General features: G+C 41.2%; 1 protein-coding gene across 1 annotated transcript; it reads right to left on the bottom strand.

Moving 5' to 3' along the window:
- Nucleotides 1–811: 811 nt before the first annotated feature.
- LOC116368409 (zinc finger protein 345-like) lies at nt 812–20,348 on the bottom strand. The gene is made up of 8 exons (XM_031819172.1): nt 20,305–20,348; nt 19,960–20,137; nt 14,005–14,980; nt 9,324–9,327; nt 9,103–9,213; nt 8,020–8,109; nt 7,710–7,884; nt 812–2,563 (listed from the first exon to the last, which is right to left on the bottom strand). The coding sequence occupies exons 1-8, from the start codon at nt 20,305–20,307 to the stop codon at nt 1,629–1,631; spliced, it is 2,472 nt and encodes an 823-aa protein (XP_031675032.1). The 5' UTR covers nt 20,308–20,348; the 3' UTR covers nt 812–1,628.
- Between the last annotated feature and the right edge of the window lie 2,918 nt (nt 20,349–23,266).

Here is a 23,266-nt window from a genome sequence, read left to right on the forward strand (position 1 = left end):
TCACTATCAGAGGGGTGTATTATGACATCAGATAGAACTACTCAGACATTCCAAATATCACTTGATTATCAGAGGGGTGTATTATGACATCAGATAGAACTACTCAGACATTCCAAATATCACTTGATTATCAGAGGGGTGTATTATGACATCAGATAGAACTACTCAGACATTCCAAATATCACCTGATTATCAGAGGGGTGTATTATGACATCATATAGAACTACTCAGACATTCCAAATCAGGCTTCATCCATATCATGAAGGTGGATATTGATCCAACCATTTCAAAAGTAATGACTGGGCTGACGGAAACAGTTTATGCCTGAACATTTTTATAAATGGCGACAGACGATATGTTAGTTCGTTTGACATGGTGGGTTGTGTCAGTAAAAACGTTTTAGTGAGAAATGCCGATGGAAACTCCTTTATGTACAAATATTTATATATATATATATATATCCCACTAAAACTTGAGAAACCATGTAGTTTATTAGGCTACAGGTGAAATAAGTTATGAACTTCACAGAGTGGTGAAACTACATGTGATGAGCTTGATGATCAATTCCAATACATTTTGAGGGTCTTAATCTGGTGACATGATGACCGATGCTTGGTTGCCATTTGACAAATAAAATATTTGCTCTCATCCATAATAATCTCATCAATCGGGTAACAATGTTTATTCAACCAGTGGGAGCTTTGTAAATGCCCCCAGGAAAGTAAAACAAAGAACTCTTCATTGAGACAATGATAAATAGCAATCCGTGGGAGAGTTGTGGTGGATATTATAAAATAAGGATCTGCTGGAGTCCAATTCAAACCAAGACTCTTTATTTCTGAGCTCAAAGAGAATAACAATTACACAGTGCAGTGTAGACAGTCTGAATTCCTGAAGCATTGGGTGATGAGCAAATATCTTTATAGTTTCCTGTTCCTGGGCGGGACTTTATTCATACAAGGACACAGGTGTAAATTGGTTTGCAACACAGAATGATAGTCCCAAGAACAGGAGATTATAATAGGACAGTTTCACAAGGTTAGTCACATACTCAGTTATGTGGACACACATACAACTAACATTTTCCATTACACAGTCTGAACATTTTCATTTAATTAAATCATCAGTGGGCCAAAAATGCAAATGTCAACAATGGAACTAATTCATCACATCCAAATATCACTTGATTATCTGTAGTGCTGGAGGAATGGCACACCCAGATAAACACACACAAAGAGTTTTAAAAAAGGACCATTTAAACACATGGAACCTGATCTACTCTATATTCAAACTGACAGACTCCATATTCAATTCATGTTTTCTAATAAAAACAAACAAATATATGTTTGAGTATACCCTGTACCATTTAATTTCATCTGGTAAAGACAGGTAAACACATTGTCAGTCAACAATATAAGACAACGGGAGCACTGTGTATGTTCTCTGATGAATTTGAAGTCAATGTGATGTGAAATATCAATATACACGCTAAGAGAAGTCATTTCTCTCTCCTGTGTGGTTACTCTAAAGACGTTTAAGTGACTGTTATGAGTAAAATGTTTTCCCACAGTCTGGCCTTTTGTAAGCATTCTCCGCTGTGTGCAGTCTCATGTGTTCTTTCATTCTTCCTAAATGGGCAAAAGCTTTGCACCCTGGGAGGAGTGGAAAGGCTTCTCCCCTGTGTGTATTCTCTTGTGTCGTTTCAGCCCCCCTGAACGGTTGAAACACTTTCCACACTGGGAGCAGTGGTAAGGCTTCTCACCTGTGTGTATTCTCTCATGATGTTTCAGGTTCCCTAAATTGTTAAAACTCTTTCCACACTGGGAGCAGTGATAAGGCTTCTCCCCTGTGTGTATTCTCTCATGTCGTTTCAGCTCCTTTGACCGGATGAAACACTTTCCACACTGGGAGCAGTGGTAAGGCCTCTCCCATGTGTGTATTCTCTCATGTTGTTTTAGGTTCCCTAAATTGTTAAAACTCTTTCCACACTGGGAGCAGTGGCAAGGCTTCTCCCCTGTGTGTATTCTCTCATGTTGTTTCAGGGTCCCTAAATTGTTAAAACTCTTTCCACACTGGGAGCAGTGGTAAGGCTTCTCCCCTGTGTGTATTCTCTCGTGTCGTTTCAGTTTCCCTAAACCGATAAAACTCTTTCCACACTGGGAGCAGTGATAAGGCTTCTTCCCTGTGTGTATTCTCTCATGTCGTTTCAGTTTCCCTAAATTGTTAAAACTATTTCCACACCGGGAGCAGTGATAAGGCTTCTCCCCTGTGTGTATTCTCTCGTGCAGTTTCAGATGCCCAGGCCGGTTGAAACACTTTCCACACTGGGAGCAGTGGTAAGGCTTCTCCCCTGTGTGTATTCTCTCATGAGCTTTCAGGTGTGCTTTCTGGTTAAAACTCTTTCCACACTGGGAGCAGTGGTAAGTCTTCTCCCCTGTGTGTATTTTCTCATGTTGTTTCACGTCCCATAACCGGTTACAACCCTTTCCACAGTGGGAGCACTGGTGTCGTCTTGCTGGTTTGGACGTCCCTGGCTCTGGTTCCTCTGAGTCTGGTCTTTCTCCTGCCAAAGACAAGTGTTTAAAAAAAAAAAATAGGGACCTGAATGAAACCACATGATAAAACAACCTTGCTAGGAGAGTAAATCCCAAATCAGTTTTAACAACCTTGGCCCTGTCCGGGGGTGTCCTCGGATGGGGCCACAGTGTCTCCTGACCCCTCCTGTCTCAGCCTCCAGTATTTATGCTGCAGTAGTTTATGTGTCGGGGGGCTGGGGTCAGTTTGTTATATCTGGAGTACTTCTCCTGTCCTATTCGGTGTCCTGTGTGAATCTAAGTGTGCGTTCTCTAATTCTCTCCTTCTCTCTTTCTTTCTCTCTCTCGGAGGACCTGAGCCCTAGGACCATGCCCCAGGACTACCTGACATGATGACTCCTTGCTGTCCCCAGTCCACCTGGCCATGCTGCTGCTCCAGTTTCAACTTCCACCTGACTGTGCTGCTGCTCTAGTTTCAACTGTTCTGCCTTATTATTATTCGACCATGCTGGTCATTTATGAACATTTGAACATCTTGGCCATGTTCTGTTATAATCTCCACCCGGCACAGCCAGAAGAGGACTGGCCACCCCACATAGCCTGGTTCCTCTCTAGGTTTCTTCCTAGGTATTGGCCTTTCTAGGGAGTTTTTCCTAGCCACCGTGCTTCTACACCTGCATTGCTTGCTGTTTGGGGTTTTAGGCTGGGTTTCTGTAGAAGCACTTTGTGACATCAGCTGATGTACGAAGGGCTATATAAATAAATTTGATTTTGATTTGATTAGTGTGATTTTAAAACAAATGTAGAGCTTCCTGGTAATTACTGCTATGTTTACATTACTTATTTTATTCATCCTGTTTTACAAGTCAGAACACAAAAAACCACATGATAAAACAACCTTGCTAGGAGAGTAAATCCTAAATCAGATCTCTCAATAACCCGAGGCCAGTTTTAACAACCTTAGTGTGATTTTAAAACAAATGTAGAGCTTCCTGGTAATTACTGCTATGTTTACATTACTTATTTTATTCATCGTTGCTGGATTCCTATCAAGCATGTGGTTCTAAATACAGTATATCACAAAAGTGAGTACACCCCTCACATTTTTGTAAATATTTGAGTATATCTTTTCATGTGACAACACTGAAGAAATGACACTTTGCAACAATGTAAATTAGTGAGTGTACAGCTTGTTTAACAGTGTAAATTTGCTGTCCCCTCAAAATAACTCAACACACAGCCATTAATGTCTAAACTGCTGGCAACAAAAGTGAGTACACCCCTAAGTGAGAATGTCCAAATTGGGCCCAAAGTGTCAATATTTTGTGTGGCCACCATCATTTTACAGCACTGCCTTAACCCTCTTGGCAATGGAGTTCACCAGGGCTTCACAGGTTGCCACTGGAGTCTTCTTCCACTCCTCCATGACGACATCACGGAGCTGGTGGATGTTAGAGACCTTGCACTCCCCCACCTTCCGTTTGAGGATGCCCCATAGATGCTCAATAGGGTTTAGGTCTAGAGACATGTTTGGCCAGTCCATCACCTTTACCCTCAGCTTCTTTAGCAAGGCAGTGGTCATCTTGGAGGTGTGTTTGGGGTCGTTATGTTGGAATTCTGCCCTGCGGCCCCTCCGAAGGGAGGGGATCATGCTCTGCTTCAGTATGTCACAGTACATGTTGGCATTCATGCTTCCCTCAATGAACTGCAGCTCCCCAGTGCCGGCAGCACTCATGCAGCCCCAGACCATGACACTCCCACCACCATGCTTGACTGTAGGCAAGACACACATGTCTTTGTACTCCTCACCTGGTTGCCGCCACACACGCTTGACACCATCTGAACCAAATAAGTTTATTGGTCGCATCAGACCACAGGACATGGTTCCAGTAATCCATGTCCTTAGTCTGCTTGTCTTCAGCAAACTGTTTGCGGACTTTCTTATGCATCATCTTTAGAAGAGGCTTCCTTCTGGGACGACAGCCATGCAGACCAATTTGATGCAGTGTACGGCGTATGGTCGGAGCACTGACAGGCTGACCCACCACTCCTTCAACCTCTGCAGCAATGCTGGCAGCACTCATACGTCTATTTCCCAAAGACAACCTCTGGATGTGACGTTGAGCACGTGCACTCAACTTCTTTGGTCGACCATGGCGAGGCCTGTTCTGAGTGGAACCTGTCCAGTTAAACCACTGTATGGTCTTGGCCACCGTGCTGCAGCTCAGTTTCAGGGTCTTGGCAATCTTCTTATAGCCCAGGCCATCTTTATGTAGAGCAACAATTATTTTTCTCAGATCCTCAGAGAGTTCTCTGCCATGAGGTTCCATGTTGAACTTCCAGTGACCAGTCAGTATGAGGGAGTGTGAGAGCGATGACACCAAATTTAACACACCTGCTCCCCATTCACACCTGAGCCCTTGTAACACTAACGAGTCACATGACACCGGGGAGGGAAAATGGCTTAATTGGGCCCAATTTGGACATTTTCACTTAGGGGTGTACTCACTTTTGTTGCCAGCGGTTTAGACATTAATGGCTGTGTTGAGTTATTTTGAAGGGACAGCAAATGTACACTGTTATACAAGCTGTACACTCACTACTTTACATTGTAGAAAAGTGTAATTTCTTCAGTGTTGTCACTAAAAGATATACTCAAAAATTTACAAAAAATGTGAGGGGTGTACTCACTTTTGTGATATACTGTCTATAACTTTCATAGCTGTATGATACAGAATGTGACCTACACACTTCCTTCGCTGATGTCATATAAATGTACAAGCAAGTCTCTTCTTCTTATTGGTGTCCTTGCCACCCATTCTGAAACTAACTGCAGCTCTATGTTAAGATTTGCAGTCATTTCAGTCGCTTTAGTAGCTGACGTGTACAGTGTTGTGTCATCCGCATACATAGACTCACTGGCTTTACTCAAATGTCGTTGGCATGCTGTTGGTAAAGATTGAAAAAAAGAAGGTGCCAAACAGCTGCCCTGGGGAATTCCTGATTCTACCATGATTTTGTTGTACAGGCTCCCATTAAAGAACACTGTGCTGTTAGACAGGTAGCTCTGGGGTGGCAGGTAGCCTAGCGGTTAGAGCGGTAGGCCAGTAACCGAGAGATTGCTGGATCAAATCTCTGAGCTGCAAAGGTAAAACTCTGTCGTTCTGCCCCTGAACAAGGCAGTCCTAGGCCGTCCTTGAAAAAAAGAATTTGTTCTTAACTGACTTGCCTAGTTACATAAAGGTTACATTTAAAAAAATAACTCTTTATCCACAATATAGCAGGGGGTGTAAAAGCCCCAACAATATTTGTATCATCAATTTCTCTCAGCCAATCAGTCATTTGTAAGTGCTGTGCTTGTTGAATGAACTTCCCTATAAGCTGAATGTCTATATTTGTTTACTGTAAAATAGCATTGTATCTGGCCAAACACCATTTTTTACATTTTCATGTAAGGGTTAGTAACAGGCTGATTGGTCGGCTATTTAAGCCAGTAAAGGGAGCTTTACTATTCTTGGGGAGTGGAATGACTTTAGCTTCCCTCCAAGCCTGAAGGAACACACTTTCTAGTTGGCTTAAATTGAAGATAATGCGAATAGAACTGGCAATATCAGCTGCTATTATCCTCAATCATTTTCCATCCACGTAGTCAGACACCATGACATTGTTGATTTTTTACCCAAAATTTAATTGAAGGTGTTCCAAAGCTTTTTACAATCATTATTCATGTCATTTATCTTTGTTTAATAGTGTAGTTTCTTCTTTTTATTCAGTTTAGTCACATGATTTCTCAATTTGCAATAGGTTTGCCAATCAGTTATTCAGCCAGACCTATATGCCATCTCTTTTGCCTCCCTCTTCATCATACCATTTTTAAATTCCTCATCAATCCACGTGGATTTAACAGTTTTTACAGTCATTTTCTTAATGGGTGCTTGCTTATTAGTAACTGGGATAAGCAATTTCATAAACGTGTCAAGGGCAGAGTCTGGTTGCTCGTCATTACACACCACGGACCAACAAATATTGTTTCCATTGTTGGAATCGGCTAAACTTGGAACATGGAGACATTAAAGAAGTGATAGGAAGTGAAAGAGACTGGGTGTTATGTCAGAAGTTAATGGTTCTCTGAAGAAAGACAGGTGGTTTTGGAATGTGTTGGGTGGACGAGAGGAGAGCAAAGTGTTAAACAGGGGAGACAGATGAATATCTGTGGATTAGATGAAGGAGAGGTTGAGGTCAGGACAGATTCTCATCAGGGAGATAAAGGTCTGGTATCCTGTTACCCTCTTTACTCTCTTCCTGTGGAACCATAAGATGTAAGGATTGGAGAGAAGGAGGAGTGTCTTAAGTGGGATATATGTCTGGATGGAACAAATGTTGGGTTGTCTGAATTACAGATGTACAGAACATTTGGGAGTAATTCAACTTGGTTAAAGCTTCTCTAGTGTTCGTGAGTTATTTACTGTGAAAAAAAAGAACCTAATAACATCAACAACATAGGAATCACCACAAACAATTGTATGATCTCTTATATAGAACATTAGGCCCGGCCTTTTGGAACTTTGGTTTTCCTAGATATGACTACTATATTGTGATCACAACATCCGATGTATCTGAAGACTGCTTTCAAACAAATTTCTGCAGCAATAGTAAAGATATGATCAAAATATGTTGATTCAATTCCTCTACTGTTTGTAATTACCCTGGTAGGTTGATTGATAACCTGAACCAGGTTGCCAGCACTGGTTACAGTTTGAAGCTTTCTCTTGAGTAGGCAGCCTGATCACAGCTTTCCTCCAGTATTAGTTAATTAATTAACAGTGTCTTGAGTTTAGTATGGCTGTTCTACAGTCTAGTAAAGACAGGGGGGGTTGACTGGGACAGGCAATGTAACATCCATAATGTTTTAAGAAAAAGTTTTTGTAAAACAAGCACCTTACATTGGGTCATCTTGAAACTTTCTCTCCAAAGCTGACTTTCATCAAGGTTTTATATGGTCTACTGCTTTATCTCTTTTCATTGGCAGAATCCTTTTTCAGTGTTATGATATTCATAACATCCATATCCACCAGTCTATCTTCCTGACAACGAACAGAACAGTGCTGGTTGTCCTGGTAACAGATACCAATGAATTGATCTATTTATTTGTTCAAACTGAACTACAGCACTTACTTTGAGTCAAATCTGATCCTTTCTGCTCTTCTCCTCCTCCCACAGTTCCACTCAGCCCCATTGTTTTCCTGCAGTCCACCAGCAGCACAGACAACCTCTTCATACCCAGCAGTAAGGTGCTAACAGGAGAGGCATGACACAGGGACTCCGGGAGGGTGGAAGGGCTAGCGTTGTCCTGGTAACCATAAAGAGGGGACACAGACGCACATCATTATGGATGCTGATGTCACTGTTGTCATAAAGTGCTCTACAGAAACCCAGCCCAGACCCCAATAGAGAAAGCTGTATGCTAGACCAGACCAAGCTGTACCATCTGGTGTTCTGATCTGGAGAGACTCTTCTCTTCCTCGTCAGCATCAGGATGTTGTTGAGGCTTCCCAGAGGATCCACAATAGTCATGTGTCTCTCCTGTGTGAATGAGAACATCAAACAGATGGTAAACTTATGACCATCTATTGCAATCATAGAGTCTTACAAGAGGCATGCATATGTCTAAAATGGCCACTTTTATCATGATTTCCTAAAATATTGTTTGTGATGCAAATGTAAAAGGGTCGTTCCACAAAATGGGTGGCTTTTGTTATTTTAAGTAGAAAATATGCACCAATATAGAATTTTAAAAGCCTGTTATATTAGATGAGGGGAACCTTAATGTAGACCACATGGAGAATTCAATACATCGAATTTAAAAGTCCCTAAAATATATGAACCAATGGCAGATCGACCCTTTAACAATTCCTACAGTACTGAACAACATATTCAAGTGTAGAACTTCAGTAGAATAACACTTTAAAACCGCACATTAGTTCAACAACGGCATAGTTTGTGTCCCTGTTGAAGACAGTACTCACTGGTGTTAATCTGATATTCTGTCTCCTCTTTCACTCCAAAAACATCTTCCTCCTTCACCTTTATTGAGATAGCATCCTCTTCCTCTCTAAACGGTTCTTTCTCTTCTATCACTATAACAGCCTCCTCTTCCTCCTTTTTCATTCTGAAATGTTCTTTCACTATAACAGCATCTTCTTCCTTCACTATAACAGTCTCATCTTCCTCCTTTTTCATTCTAAAAGGTTCTTTCTCTTCTTTGACTGTAACCTCATCCTCTTCTTCAATGTTCAGCGCCAGAGCTTCTTTCTGCAAACAGCAGACCTCCTCTTCTATAGCAGGGATGAGTAGTTTAATGAACTCATGGTCAGGGATGTTAGCTAGATAGTTAGCTAGCATTAGCGACTAGCCTAGTGCTAGGCTCAGCATCAATCTTTAACAAGTTTGCAAATATTAACTAGTTAATACGTCAACAGAACTGTGTTTAAAACACTGATATTAGATCATGTACATTAAGATGGTCTAAAGCGTCAATCTTTCACTTTTATGTTGGCTAGCAAGCTACCGACGTGGTTGAAAGAGTAGCCACGTTGTTGTTCCTGAAGAAGCGTCCGTCCAGTCCATTATACGTCACGGAAGAATCATCACCTGAAAGACGCTCATCGCCATCTGCTGGCTGGAGTGGGTAACGCAATTTGGAAACAGTATACTTATTGTATTGGAAAGAACGTCATAATAACTTAACAATGAGCTGATATATTTTCTCTTACGTCTTACAAATAATACGTTCCTGTACACAGACGTAGAAGCTCAATATGAATATGTAGATGATTAATAAATACTTATATGAATAGGTAGTGTGTTGATATACATTTTCTCTGTTCATTTTTCACAATCGTTTTTATCTTCACGTGACCATACTATTACCTTATAGCCACGCTCTATAAGATACAAATCATCCTGTAAACAACAGAACAAATGCATCACATGCAAATAGCACTTGGTTATCTGTAGTGCTATACACTGGGTAGACAAAACATTAAGAACAGCTGCTCCTTCCATGACTTAGAAAGACTAGGTGAATCCAGGCTAAAGCTATGATCCCTTACTGATGTCACTAGTTAAATCCACTTCAATCTGTGTAGATGAAGGGGGGAGACAGGTTAAATAACAATTTTTAAGCCTTGAGCCATGAGACATGGATTGTGCATGTGTGCCATTTAGAGAGTTAATGGGGAAGACAAAATATTTAAGTTACTTTGCACGGGGTATGGTAGTAGGTGCCAGGCGCACCGGTTTGTGTCAAGAACTGCAACGCTGCTGGGTTTTTCAGCTCAACAGTTTCCCATGTGTACCAAGAGTGGTCCACCACCCAAACAGTGGAGGTCAGTGCCGTTTAAGATGAGGCAGGACGATTGTTTTTTTCATGAGCATGGCCTTAATTCTATTACAGCATATTGGACGACTGTCATTCATATTTCACTCACCCTGTTCAATGTAACAGCAACAGGTTTAGGCTACTACATGATACTCTAAATGTCCCTATACCCATCATGAGGTAGCAACCTAGCCTATGAATGAAAGTTTAGAATGTAGGTTCACACAGGTCGAGAGAAAATTTTGCGATGACAGACAGTGCCACATGGACAGACAGTGACACATTCAATACTGCCTTGCACACTCTCGCCTGCATCTAGCTGAAATAGAGATATTACTGGACAAATTCAGGCATGTTTATCCCCGTTTTGTTCCATTTAAGAAACGTTTGTCAACAGAATCGGCGGAATGAATACACCCCTGATCATGCATAAACACAGTTCACTTTCATTACAGACACGTTGTATTCCTTCTTGCATCTATGTGCTCTCCTCTTATCACCTTCTCCCTTTGTTTCTGTACTTCAATGCATAACACATCAGCTGTATGTCACCAGGAGAAAAAACCTTTCCAAGCCAAACCATTTCATAACTGCTACACACAGCTTACATTGTTGTCAACTGTGTAACTGTGTAAGTCTATGGAAGCCTTGAGAACCATAATCCTCCTAGGTTTTGTATTGAGGTCAATGTACCCAGAGGAGGATGCAAAATAGTATGTTTTAATAAATTATTTGGTTACGTGATTATATTTAGTATAGTTTTATCTAAAAAGGACAACTTTTAAATATTTTACCATTTTTATTTTTCTGAAAATAACTGAGGACGATGGTTCTCCCCTTCCTCCTCTGATGAGACCCCACTGCAACCAAAGGACACCCAGCCAATTTGACACATTTGTGGGAAGCATTGGAGTCAATATGGGCCAGCATCCCTGTGGAACGCTTTCGACACCTTGTAGAGTCCATGCCCCGACGAATTGAGGCTATTCTGAGGGAGAAAGGGGAGGGTCCAACTCCATATTAGGAAGGTGTTCCAAATGTTTGGTATAATCAGTGGATATATCTGCCATTTAGCAGACACTTTTATCCAAAGGGATTTGCAGTCATGTGTACAAACACTTTACATATGGGTGGTCCCAGGAATCAAACCCACTACCCTGGTTTAACAAGCACTATACTCCACCAACTGAGCTACAGGACCACAAGGAATGATCAAGGAATGACACAGATAAACACACACAGCCTGAGTTTCAGAAATATAATTGAATCAAAGACTGAAACATTGAAACTGACATCCTTCATATTTAGTTACAAATATTATTTGTCACATGCGCTGAATACAACAGGTGTAGATCTTAACGTGAAATGCTTACTGACAAGCCTATAACCAACAACGTAGATAAGAAAAATAAGGGTTAAGAAAATATTCCCAAAATAAAAAGTTTTTAAAAGTAGCTCAGTGCCGAGGGGTAGCTCAGGCCTGAGCTACCCCTCGGTCCTGAGCTTCCTCAGTAATGAGGCACCCCTCAGTCCAGGTGGGCCCTTTGTTAGGGTTACTAGGCCAAGGTCGGCGACGAGGGTCGCCACTCAAATGACGCTAAGAAAGCGGACTAAGACTATGGTAGAGTGGCGTCCACGTCCCGCCACAGTGGACAGACGCCCACCCAGACCCTCTCCTTAAGTCTATGGTTGCCTAGATTGGTTGCCTAGATTGGTTCTCAATCAGAGGATATATATCAGAGGAGGTACCAGTACAGTGTCAATGTGGAGGCTATATACAGGAGGTACTAGTACAGAGTCAATATACAGGAGGTACCAGTACCGAGTCAATGTGGAGACTATATACAGGGGGTACCAGTACAGAATCAATGTGGAGGCTATATACAGGAGGTACCAGTACCGAGTCAATGTGGAGGCTATATACAGGGGGTACCAGTACAGAGTGGAGGCTATACAAGGGATGTTTACATACACTTAGGTTGGAGTCATTAAAACTCGGTTTTCAACCACTCCACAAATGTCTTGTTGACAAACTATAGTATATGCAAGTCTAAACACCATGGGACCACACAGCCGTCATACCGCTCAGGAAGAAGACTTGTTCTGTCTCCTAGAGATCAACATACGTTGGTGCGAAAAGTGCAAACCAGTCCCAAACAACAGCAAAGGACCTTGTGAAGATGCTGGAGGAAACAGGTACAAAAATATCTATATCCATAGTAAAATGAGTCCTATATCAACATAACCTGAAAGGCCGCTCAGCAAGGAAGAAGCCACTGAAGAAGGGCCTTGGTTAGGGATGTATCCTTGTTTTGAATCCCAGCCACCGTAGGAGGCCTTTTGCCTTTTGGTTGGCCGCCGTTGTAAATAAGAATTTGTTCTTAACTGACTTGCCAAGTTAAATAAAGGTTCAATAATAAATAAATAAAATAAAGTACAGAGAGATAATTGATGAAAACCTGCTCCAGAGCACTCAGGACCTCAGACTGGGGCAAAGGTTCACCTTCCAACAGAACAACAACCCTAAGCACACAGACAAAGGACAACGCAGAAGTGGCTTCGGGACAAGTCTCTGAATGTCCTTGTGTGGCCCAGCCAGAGCCTGGACTTGAACCCGATCGAACATCTCTGGAGAGACCTGAAAATAGCTGTGCAGCGACGCTCCCCATCCAACCTGACAGAGGTTGAGAGGATCTGCAGAGAAGAATGGGAAAAGAATGGGGAAAAATACAGGTGTGCCAAGCTTGTTCCTGTTAAGACACCTGGCCAGCTGAGTGCAGGTGGGCTCTCCTGTCAACATGAGGCTCCTGTTGCAGCCCTCAATGGCACATTGACAGATTTTTCACCTAGTCCTCTCTGGGATTCAAACAAGGGATCTTTCCGTTACTGGCCCAACACTGTTAACCGCTAGGCTACCTGCAGCAGGAGCCCCATGTTGACAGGAGAGCCCACCTGCATTCAGCTGGTCAGGGGCAGTGGTGCCCTGTAAGTAACAAATGTATCACTATCAGAGGGGTGTATTATGACATCAGATAGAACTAGTCAGACATTCCAAATATCACTTGATTATCAGAGGGGTGTATTATGACATCATATAGAACTACTCAGACATTCCAAATCAGGCTTCATCCACATCATGAAGGTGGATATTGATCCAACCATTTCAAAAGTAATGACCGGGCTGATGGAAACAGGATATGCCTGAACGTGAATTTAACGTGAATTTAACATGAAATCTACACAAAATGTCACCTGTCATTGGATTTAGGTTGCAAGTAGGTTGCAAGTTGCAAGTTGGGTGAAACACAAAATGTTACCAGTCATTGGAATTCGGTTGCTGGTTGGGTGAAACACAAAATGTTACCAGTCATTGGATATCGGTTGCTGGTTGGGTGAAACACAAAATGTTACCTGTGGATACAATGTTTATTCAATCAGTGGGAGGCCTGTAAATTCCCCCAGGAAAGTGGAACAAGGAACTCTTCTTTGAGACAATGATAAACAGCAATCCTTGGGAGAGTTGTGGTGGATATTATAAAATAAGGATCTGCTGGAGTCCAAGTCAAACCAAGATTCTTTATTTCTGAGCTCAGAGAGAATAACAGAGTTACACAGCACAGTGTAGACAGTCTGAATTCCTGAAGCATTGGGTGATGAGCAAATATCTTTATAGTTTCCCTTTCCTGGGCGGGACTTTATTCATACAAGGACACAGGTGCAAATTGGTTTGCAACACAGGATGATACTCCCAAGAACAGGAGCTTATATAATAGGACAGTTTCACAAGGTTAGTCACATACTCAGTTATGTGGACACACAAACAATTAACATTTTCCATTACAGAGTCTGAACATTTTCATTTCATTACAGTTTAAAAGAAGGAACCTGATCTTCTTTATATTCAAACTGACAGACTCCATATTCACTTCATGTTTTCTAATAAAAACAAACAAATATATGTTTGAGTAGACCCTGTACCATTTAATTGCATATGGTAAAGACAGGTAAACACATTGTCAGTCAACAATAAAAGACAAAGGGCGCACTGTGATGGGCAAATGGTTTGCACCCTGGGAGCAGTGTTAAGGCTTCTCTCCTGTGTGTATTCTCTCATGTTGTTTCAGGTTTCCTCTCCGGTTGAAACACTTTCCACACTGGGAGCAGTGGTAAGGCTTCTCTCCTGTGTGTATTCTCTCATGTTGTTTCAGCATCCCCGAATGGTTGAAACACTTCCCACATTGGGAGCAGTGGTAAGGCTTCTCTCCTGTGTGTATTCTCTCATGTTGTTTCAACGCCCCCAACTGGTTGAAAGACCTTACACATTGGAAGCAGTGGTAAGGCTTCTCTCCTGTGTGTATTCTCTCGTGTTGTTTCAGCTCCCCCGAACGGACGAAACACTTTCCACAATGGGAGCAGTGGTAAGGCTTCTCTCCTGCGTGTATTCTCTCGTGTAGTTTCAGCACCCCCGAACGGCCGAAACACTTCCCACATTGGGAGCAGTGGTAAGGCTTCTCTCCTGTGTGTATTCTCTCATGTTGTTTCAGCGTCCCTGACTGGTGGAAACCCTTTCCACACTGGGAACAGTGGTAAGGCTTCTCCCCTGTGTGTATCCTCTCATGTTGTTTCAGGTGTGCTTTCTGGTTGAAACACTGTCCACACTGGGAGCAGTGGTAAGGCTTCTCTCCTGTGTGTATTCTCTCGTGTTGTTTCAGGTCCCCCAAACGGACTAAACACTTTCCACAATGGGAGCAGTGGTAAGGCTTCTCTCCTGTGTGTATTCTCTCGTGTAGTTTCAGCTCCCCCGAACGGCCGAAACACTTTCCACATTGGGAGCAGTGGTAAGGCTTCTCTCCTGTGTGTATTCTCTCATGTTGTTTCAGCGTCCCTGACTGGTTGAAACCCTTTCCACACTGGGAACAGTGGTAAGGCTTCTCCCCTGTGTGTATTCTCTTATGTTTTTTCAGTTGTGCTTTCTGTTTAAAACTCTTTTCACACTGGGAGCACTGGTGTCGTCTTGCTGGTTTGGACGTCCCTGGCTCTGGTTCCTCTGAGTCTGGTCTTTCTCCTGCCAAAGATAGTGTTATTTTTAAATAGAGACTCAAATGAAACCACATGATAAAAAAACCTTGCTACGAGGGTAAATCCTAAATCAGATCTCTCAATAACCTGAGGCCAGTTTTAACAATCTCCTGGTAATTACTGCTATGTTTACATTACTTATTCATCCTGTTTTACAAGTCAGAACACAAAAACCTAGACAGTTCTAGGACACTGAAGACACAGACGTCGCTGGATTCCAATTGAACAGGTGGTTCTAAATATATAACTTTCATAGCTGTATGATACAGAATGTGACCTACACACTTCCTTAAACATAAAATAACTAAAGAAGTCATTTTGTGTGGAAGTCCAAAACTTGTTTTTACGTCGAAGATACAAAGCACATCAGTAACATCTCCCCGTTGTTGAAAGGGTTCGACATATTGCTGTTTAAATGGACCAATTTCTTATTTAGACATTCACAGATTTTCAACATTTTGATTATCGCTGATGTCATATTTTGGGTAAATGTTCCTAAAACTGATAGTAACAACAAAAAACTAAAATATAAACGCAACATGTAAAGTGTTGGATGTTTCATGAGCTGAAAAAAAAGTCCGGTGAAATTGCAGAGTGCAAAATATATATATATTTTTAGAAATATTTAACTTTCATGCATTCACAAGTGCAATACCACAAATTAAAGCTTAAGGCTCCATAATGTTTCATCATTAGATACTACAGTCCTCCTTTAAGACTCCATAATGTTTCATCATTAGATGCTACAGTCCTCCTTTAAGACTCCATAATGTTTCATTATGAGATGCTACAGTCCTCCTTTAAGACTCCATAATGTTTCATTATTAGATGTTACAGTCCTCCTTTAAGACTCCATAATGTTTCAAAATGAGATGCTACAGTCCTCCTTTAAGACTCCATAATGTTTCATCATTAGTTGCTACAGTCCTCCTTTAATACTCCATCATGTTTAGAATGTGTCTGGAAGCGCTACTCTATCTATTCTACTCTCATCCTTTCGGTTTTAATAATATTTTAAAATAATAATGTTATAATAGGTAATAACTAACTTTAATAACTAGGGTTAATACCTGCCTTGCGCACCAACAAAATATTTCTTTAGCCCTCTCTAACAATACCGCTACAGAATTAGCATAGTAGGCCATGTAACTTAACCTGTAGTGACACCCAGCCCGTGAACGGGGCCGTTATCATCATCTGACACTAATTAGCATAACGCAACAGACATAAATCTTCCTAAAAAATATTCCTATTCATGAAAATCACAAGTGAAATATATTGGAACACAGCTTAGCCTTTTGTTAATCACCCTGTCATCTCAGATTTTCAAAATATGCTTTACAGCCAACGCTAGACAAGCATCTGTGTAAGTTTATCATAGCCTAGCATAGCATTATGCCTTGCTAGCAGCAGGCAAACTTGTCACGGAAATCAGAAAAGCAATCAAATTAAATCGTTTACCTTTGATGAACTTCGGATGTTTTCACTCACGAGACTCCCAGGTAGACAGCCAAAGTTCATTTTTTCCCAAAATATTATTTTTGTAGGCGAAATAGCTCCGTTTGTTCTTCATGTTTGGCTGAGAAATCGCCCGGAAATTGCGGTCACAACACCGAAAAATATTCCAAATTAGCTCCATAATATCGACAAAAACATAGCAAACGTTGTTTAGAATCAATCCTCAAGGTGTTTTTCTAATATCTATTTGATAATATATCCGTCGGGACAATTCCTTTTTCTCAAGGACCGATTGGAGTAATGGCTACCTCTGCACTTTACGCGAGAATCTCTCTCGGAGCCACCATGTGACCACTTACGCAATGTGCCCCAATACGGCTATTCTTCAATAGAAATGCGTAAAACTACGTCACAATGCTGTAGACACCTTGGGGAATACGTAAAAAGCATAAGCTCGTTGATGGTACATTCAAAGCCATATAGGGAGTCATTGGAACGCAGCGTTTTCAAAACCTGGGGCACTTCCGGATTGGATTTTTCTCAGGCTTTCGCTTGCAACATCAGTTCTGTTATACTCACAGACAATATCTTTACAGTTTTGGAAACGTTAGAGTGTTTTCTATCCAAAGCTGTCAATTATATGCATATTCTAGTATCTTTTCCTGACAAAATATCCCATTTAAAACGGGGACGTTTTTTTTCCAAAAATGAAAATACTGCCCCCTAACACCAAGAGGTTTTAAGGTAATCAGAAATATTTAGGACTAACTTATTCCTTGACACCCATTCTGAAACTAACTGCAGCTCTATGTTAAGTGTTGCAGTCATTTCAGTCGATGTAGTAGCTGACATGTACAGTGTTGAGTCAACGCATACATAGACTCACTGGCTTTACTCAAATGTCATTGGTATGTTGTTGGTAAAGATTGAAAAAAGTAGGTGCCAAACAGCTGCCCTGGGGAATTCCTGATTCAAACTTGATTTTGTTGTACAGGCTTCCATTAAAGAACACTCTCTGTGTTCTGTTAGACAGGTAGCTCTGGGGCGGCAGGTAGCCTAGTGGTTAGAGCGGTAGGCCAGTAACCGAAAGATTGCTGGATCGAAACCCTGAGCTGACAAGGTAAAAAACTCTGTCGTTCTGCCCCTGAACAAGGCAGTCCTAGGCCATCATTGAAAAAAATAATTTGTTTATAACTGACTTGCCTAGTTAAATAAAGGTTACATTTTAAAAGAAAAACTCTTTATCCACAATATAGCAGGGGGTGTAAAGCCATTTTTATCATCAATGTCTCTCAGCCAATCAGTCATTTGTAAGTGCTGTGCTAGTTGAATGAACTTCCCTATAAGCTGAAAGTCTATATTTGTTTACTGTAAAATAGCATTGTATCAGGTCAAATATTTTTTTTTCAAAAATTGTAAGGGTTGGTAACAGTCTGATTGGTCAGCTATTTAAGCCAGTAAAGGGAGCTTTACTATTCTTGGGTAGTGGAATGACTTTAGCTTCCCTCTAGGCCTGAGGGCACACACTTTCTAGTAGGCTTCAATTAAAGAAAAGGCCAATAGGAATGGCCATATCGGCCACTATTGTCCTCAATTTTCCATCCACGTTGTCAGACACCAGTGACTTGTCATTGTTGATTTTATTTATTTATTTGCGCAAAATTTCATTGAAGATGCTCCAAAGATTTTTACTATCATTCTTCATGTCATTTATCTTTGTTTCATAGTGTAGTTTCTTCTTTATATTGAGTTTAGTCACATATCTCAATTTGCAATAGGTGTCACGAATATTACCGAAGGTGGCTCCCCTCCCCGTTCGGGTGGCGCTCGGCGGTCGTCGTCGCCGGTCTACTAGCTGCCACCGATCCTTTTTCGTTTGGTTTTGTCTAATTGTTTTCACCTGTTCATTGTTTGGTTGTTAGGGTGGTAAGTTCGCTTCGCACACTTCTGTTTGTGTGGAGCTGTCTTCTGTTCGTGTGGAGCTGTCTTCTGTTTGTGTGGGCTTGTCTTCTGTTTGTGTGGGCTTGTCTTCTGTTCGTGTGGGCTTGTCTTCTGTTTGTGTGGGCTTGTCTTCTGTTTGTGTGGGCCTGTCTTCTGTTTGTGTGGGCTTGTCTTCTGTTTGTGTGGGCTTGTCTTCTGTTTGTGTGGGCCTGTCTTCTGTTTGTGTGGGCTTGTCTTCTGTTTGTGTGGGCTTGTCTTCTGTTTGCTTGTCTCCTGTTTTGTGAGAGGTGTTCGTGTCTGTTGTTTTTATTTCGCTGTCCAGATATTTTACTTATTAAGACTTAAATGGAGTTTATTTACCCCTATGTTTGGTGTTACCATTTGTACCTTGTTTGGTTGGACATTAAAGCGTGTTTTTCCCCATATCCTCTGCTCTCTGCGCCTGACTCCACACCCATTCACTCATTGAGCGTTACAATAAGTTTCATTCTTCATGTCATTTATCTTTGGTTCATTGTGTAGTTTCTTCTTTTTATTCAGTTTAGTCAAATGATTTCTCAATTTGCAATCAGTTATTCAGTCAGACCTATATGCCATCTCTTTTGCCTACCTCTTCATCATACCATTTTGTAATTCCTCATCAATCCACGTGGATTTAACAGTTTTTACAGTCATTTTCTTAATGGGTGCTGCTTATTAGTAACTGGGATAAGCAGTTTGAAATGTGTCAAGGGCAGTGTCTGGTTGCTCATCATTACACACCACAGACCAACAAATATTATTTACATCAATAACATAGGAATCACTACATAAAATTGTATGACCTCTTATACACAATATTAGTCCCAGCCGTTGGAACGGTGGTTTTCCTAGACATGGCTCCTATATTGTGATCACTACATCTGATGGATCTGGATACTGCTTTAAAACCCATTTCTGCAGCATTAGTAAAGATATGATCAAACCATGTTGATGATTTCATTCCTCTACTGTTTGTCACTACCCTGGTAAGTTGATAGATAACCTGAACCAGGTCGCCAGCACTGGTTACAGTTTGAAGCTTTCGTTTGAGTGGGCAGCCTGATCACAGCTTTTCTTCAGTACCAGTTAATTAATTACCAAAGTCTTGAGTTTAGTTTGCCTGTTCTACAGTCTTGTAAAGATAGGGGGGTTGACTGTAACATCCATAACGTTTTAAGGAATAGTTTTTGTAAAAAAAGCACCTTACATTGGATCATCTTGAAACTGTCTCTCCAAAGCTAACTTTCATCAAGGTTTTATATGGTCTATTGGTTTCTCTCTTTTCATTGGCAGAATCCTTTTTCAGTGTTATGATATTCATAACATCCATATACACCAGTCTATCTTCCTGTCAACTAACAGAACTCTGCTGGTTGTCCTGATAACAGATACCAGTCCATCTTCCTGTCAACTAACAGAACTCTGCTGGTTGTCCTGGTAACAGATACCAGTCCATCTTCATGTCAACTAACAGAACTCTGCTGGTTGTCCTGGTAACAGATACCAGATCTATTTAATTTGTTCAAACTAAATTACAGCACTTACTTTGATGTTTCAAATCTGATCCTTTCTTCTCTTCTCCTCCTCTCACAGTTCCACTCAGCCCCGTTGTTTTCCTGCAGTCCACCAGCAGCACAGACAACCTCTTCATACCCAGCAGTAAGGCGCTACCGGGAGAGGCACGACACAGGGACTCCAGGAGGGAGGAAGGGCTAGCGTTGTCCTGGTAACCATAAAGATGGGACACAGACACATATCATTATGGATGCTGATGTCACTGTTGTCATAAAGTGCTTTACAGAAACCCAGCCCAGACCCAGAGAGAGCTAGACCAGACCCAGAGAGAGCAAGACCAGACCAAGCTGCATGCTAGACCAGACCAAGCTGTACCATCTTGTGTTCTGATCTGGAGAGACTCTTCTCTTGCTCGTCAGCATCAGGATGTTGTTGATGCTTCTTCCCAGAGGATCCACCATAGTCATGTCTCTCTCCTGTGTTAATGAGAACATCAAAATGAGTAGTAAACTTATAACCGTCTCATAAAATCATAGGGTCTTACAAGAGGCATGAATATGTCCCTTTGATATTTTAAGTAGAGATTATGCTTCAATATTGAATTTTAAAAGCCTGTTATACTAGATGAGGGGAACTTTTATGTAGACCACATGGAGAATTCAATACATCGAATTTAAAAGTCCCTAAAATATATGAACCAATGGCAGATCGACCCTTTAACAATTCCTACAGTACTGAACAACATATTCAAGTGTAGAACTTCAGTAGAATAACACTTTAAAACCGCACATTAGTTCAACAACGGCATAGTTTGTGTCCCTGTTGAAGACAGTACTCACTGGTGGTAATCTGATATTCTGTCTCCTCCTCCTTCACCTTTATTGAGATAGCATCCTCTTCCTCTCTAAACGGTTCTTTCTCTTCTATCACTATAACAGCCTCCTCTTCCTCCTTTTTCATTCTGAAATGTTCTTTCACTATAACAGCATCTTCTTCCTTCACTATAACAGTCTCATCTTCCTCCTTTTTCATTCTAAAAGGTTCTTTCTCTTCTTTCACTGTAACCTCATCCTCTTCTTCAATGTTCAGCGCCAGAGCTTCTTTCTGCAAACAGCAGACCTCCTCTTCTATAGCAGGGATGAGTAGTTTAATGAACTCATGGTCAGGGATGTTAGCTAGATAGTTAGCTAGCATTAGCGACTAGCCTAGTGCTAGGCTCAGCATCAATCTTTAACAAGTTTGCAAATATTAACTAGTTAATACGTCAAAAGAACTCTGTATAAAACACTGAGATTAGATTATGTACATTAAGATGGTCTAAAGCGTCAATCTTTCACTTTTATGTTGGCTAGCAAGCTACCGACGTGGTTGAAAGAGTAGCCGCGTTGTTGTTCCTGAAGAAGCGTCCGTCCAGTCCATTATACGTCACGGAAGAATCATCACCTGAAAGACGCTCATCGCCATCTGCTGGCTGGAGTGGGTAACGCAATTTGGAAACAGTTAGTATACTTATTGGAAAGAACGTCATAATAACTTAACAATGAGCTGATATATTTTCTCTTACGTCTTACAAATAATACGTTCCTGTACACAGACGTAGAAGCTCAATATGAATATGTAGATGATTAATAAATACTTATATGAATAGGTAGTGTGTTGATAAACATTTTCTCTGTTAATTTTTCACATTCTTTTTTATCTACATGTGACCATACTATTCCCTTAAAGCCACGCTCTATAAGATACAAATCATCCTGTAAACAACAGAACAAATGCATCACATGCAAATAGCACTTGATTATCTGTAGTGCTATACAGTTTGTCAAAACGTTTGTCAACAGAATCGGCGGAATGAATACACCCCTGATCATGCATAAACACAGTTCACTTTCATTACAGACACGTTGTATTCCTTCTTGCATCTATGTGCTCTCCTCTTATCACCTTCTCCCTTTGTTTCTGTACTTCAATGCATAACACATCAGCTGTATGTCACCAGGAGAAAAAACCTTTCCAAGCCAAACCATTTCATAACTGCTACACACAGCTTACATTGTTGTCACCATATTAGCTAAAATAACATCATAGTCAACAGAGCTAATAGAACTAACTCGTTAGTAAACCTGCTACAATCATGCAGTACCGTTACAGTGTACAGTCAGTAAGCAGTTTAGCACTTACCTTGGCGGGTCCCAGTGGCAATAAATTAGTAAAACCAAAAGCTTGCCTTGACTTGGAAGAGTTCCAGTGTTTGGTTGGATAGTCATAGCCAGCTAGTTACACACAGCTTACATTGTTGTCAACTGTGTAACTGTGTAAGTCTATGGAAGCCTTGAGAACCATAATCCTCCTAGGTTTTGTATTGTGGTCAATATACCCAGAGGAGGATGCAAAATAGTATGTTTTAATAAATTATTTGGTGACGTGATTATATTTAGTATAGTTTTATCTAAAAAGGACCACTTTTAAATATTTTACCATTTTTATTTTTCTGAAAATAACTGAGGATGATGGTCCTCCCCTTCCTCCTCTGAGGAGACCCCACTGCACCCAAAGGTCACCCAGCCAACTTGACACAATTGTGGGAAGCATTGGAGTCACCATGGGCCAGCATCCCTGTGGAATGCTTTCGACACCTTGTAGAGTCCATGCCCCGACGAATTGAGGCTATTCTGAGGGAGAAAGGGGAGGGTCCAACTCCATATTAGGAAGGTGTTCCAAATGTTTGGTATAATCAGTGGATATATCTGCCATTTAGCAGACACTTTTATCCAAAGGGATTTGCAGTCATGTGTACAAACTCTTTACATATGGGTGGTCCCAGGAATCAAACCCACTACCCTGGTTTAACAAGCACTATACTCCACCAACTGAGCTACAGGACCACAAGGAATGATCAAGGAATGATCAAGGAATGATGCAGATAAACACAGGGTAGTGGGTAAACAGATAAAATATAATTGAATCAAAGACCGTAACATTGAAACTGACATACTTCATATTTAGTTACAATCAAATATTATTTGTCACATGCGCTGAATACAACAGGTGTAGATCTTAACGTGAAATGCTTACTGACAAGCCTATAACCAACAACGTAGATAAGAAAAATAAGGGTTAAGAAAATATTCCCAAAATATTTTTTTTTTCAAAGTAGCTCAGTGCCGAGGGGTAGCTCAGGCCTGAGCTACCCCTCGGTCCTGAGCTTCCTCAGTAATGAGGCACCCCTCAGTCCAGGTGGGCCCTTTGTTAGGGTTACTAGGCCAAGGTCGGCGGTGAGGGTCGCTACTCAAATGACGCTAAGAAAGCGGACTAAGACTATGGTAGAGTGGCGTCC

This window comes from Oncorhynchus kisutch, unplaced genomic scaffold, assembly GCF_002021735.2.
Source record: "Oncorhynchus kisutch isolate 150728-3 unplaced genomic scaffold, Okis_V2 scaffold1915, whole genome shotgun sequence".
Lineage (NCBI taxonomy): Eukaryota > Metazoa > Chordata > Actinopteri > Salmoniformes > Salmonidae > Oncorhynchus > Oncorhynchus kisutch.

Coding starts and splice junctions, on each gene's coding strand:
- LOC116368409 (XM_031819172.1), bottom strand. Junction 14,981..19,959: donor ATCAGATTTGAAACATCAAA/GTAAGTGCTGTA, acceptor TATCTTTGGCAG/GAGAAAGACCAGACTCAGAG. Junction 7,885..8,019: donor CCAGATCAGAACACCAGATG/GTACAGCTTGGT, acceptor TATGGTTACCAG/GACAACGCTAGCCCTTCCAC.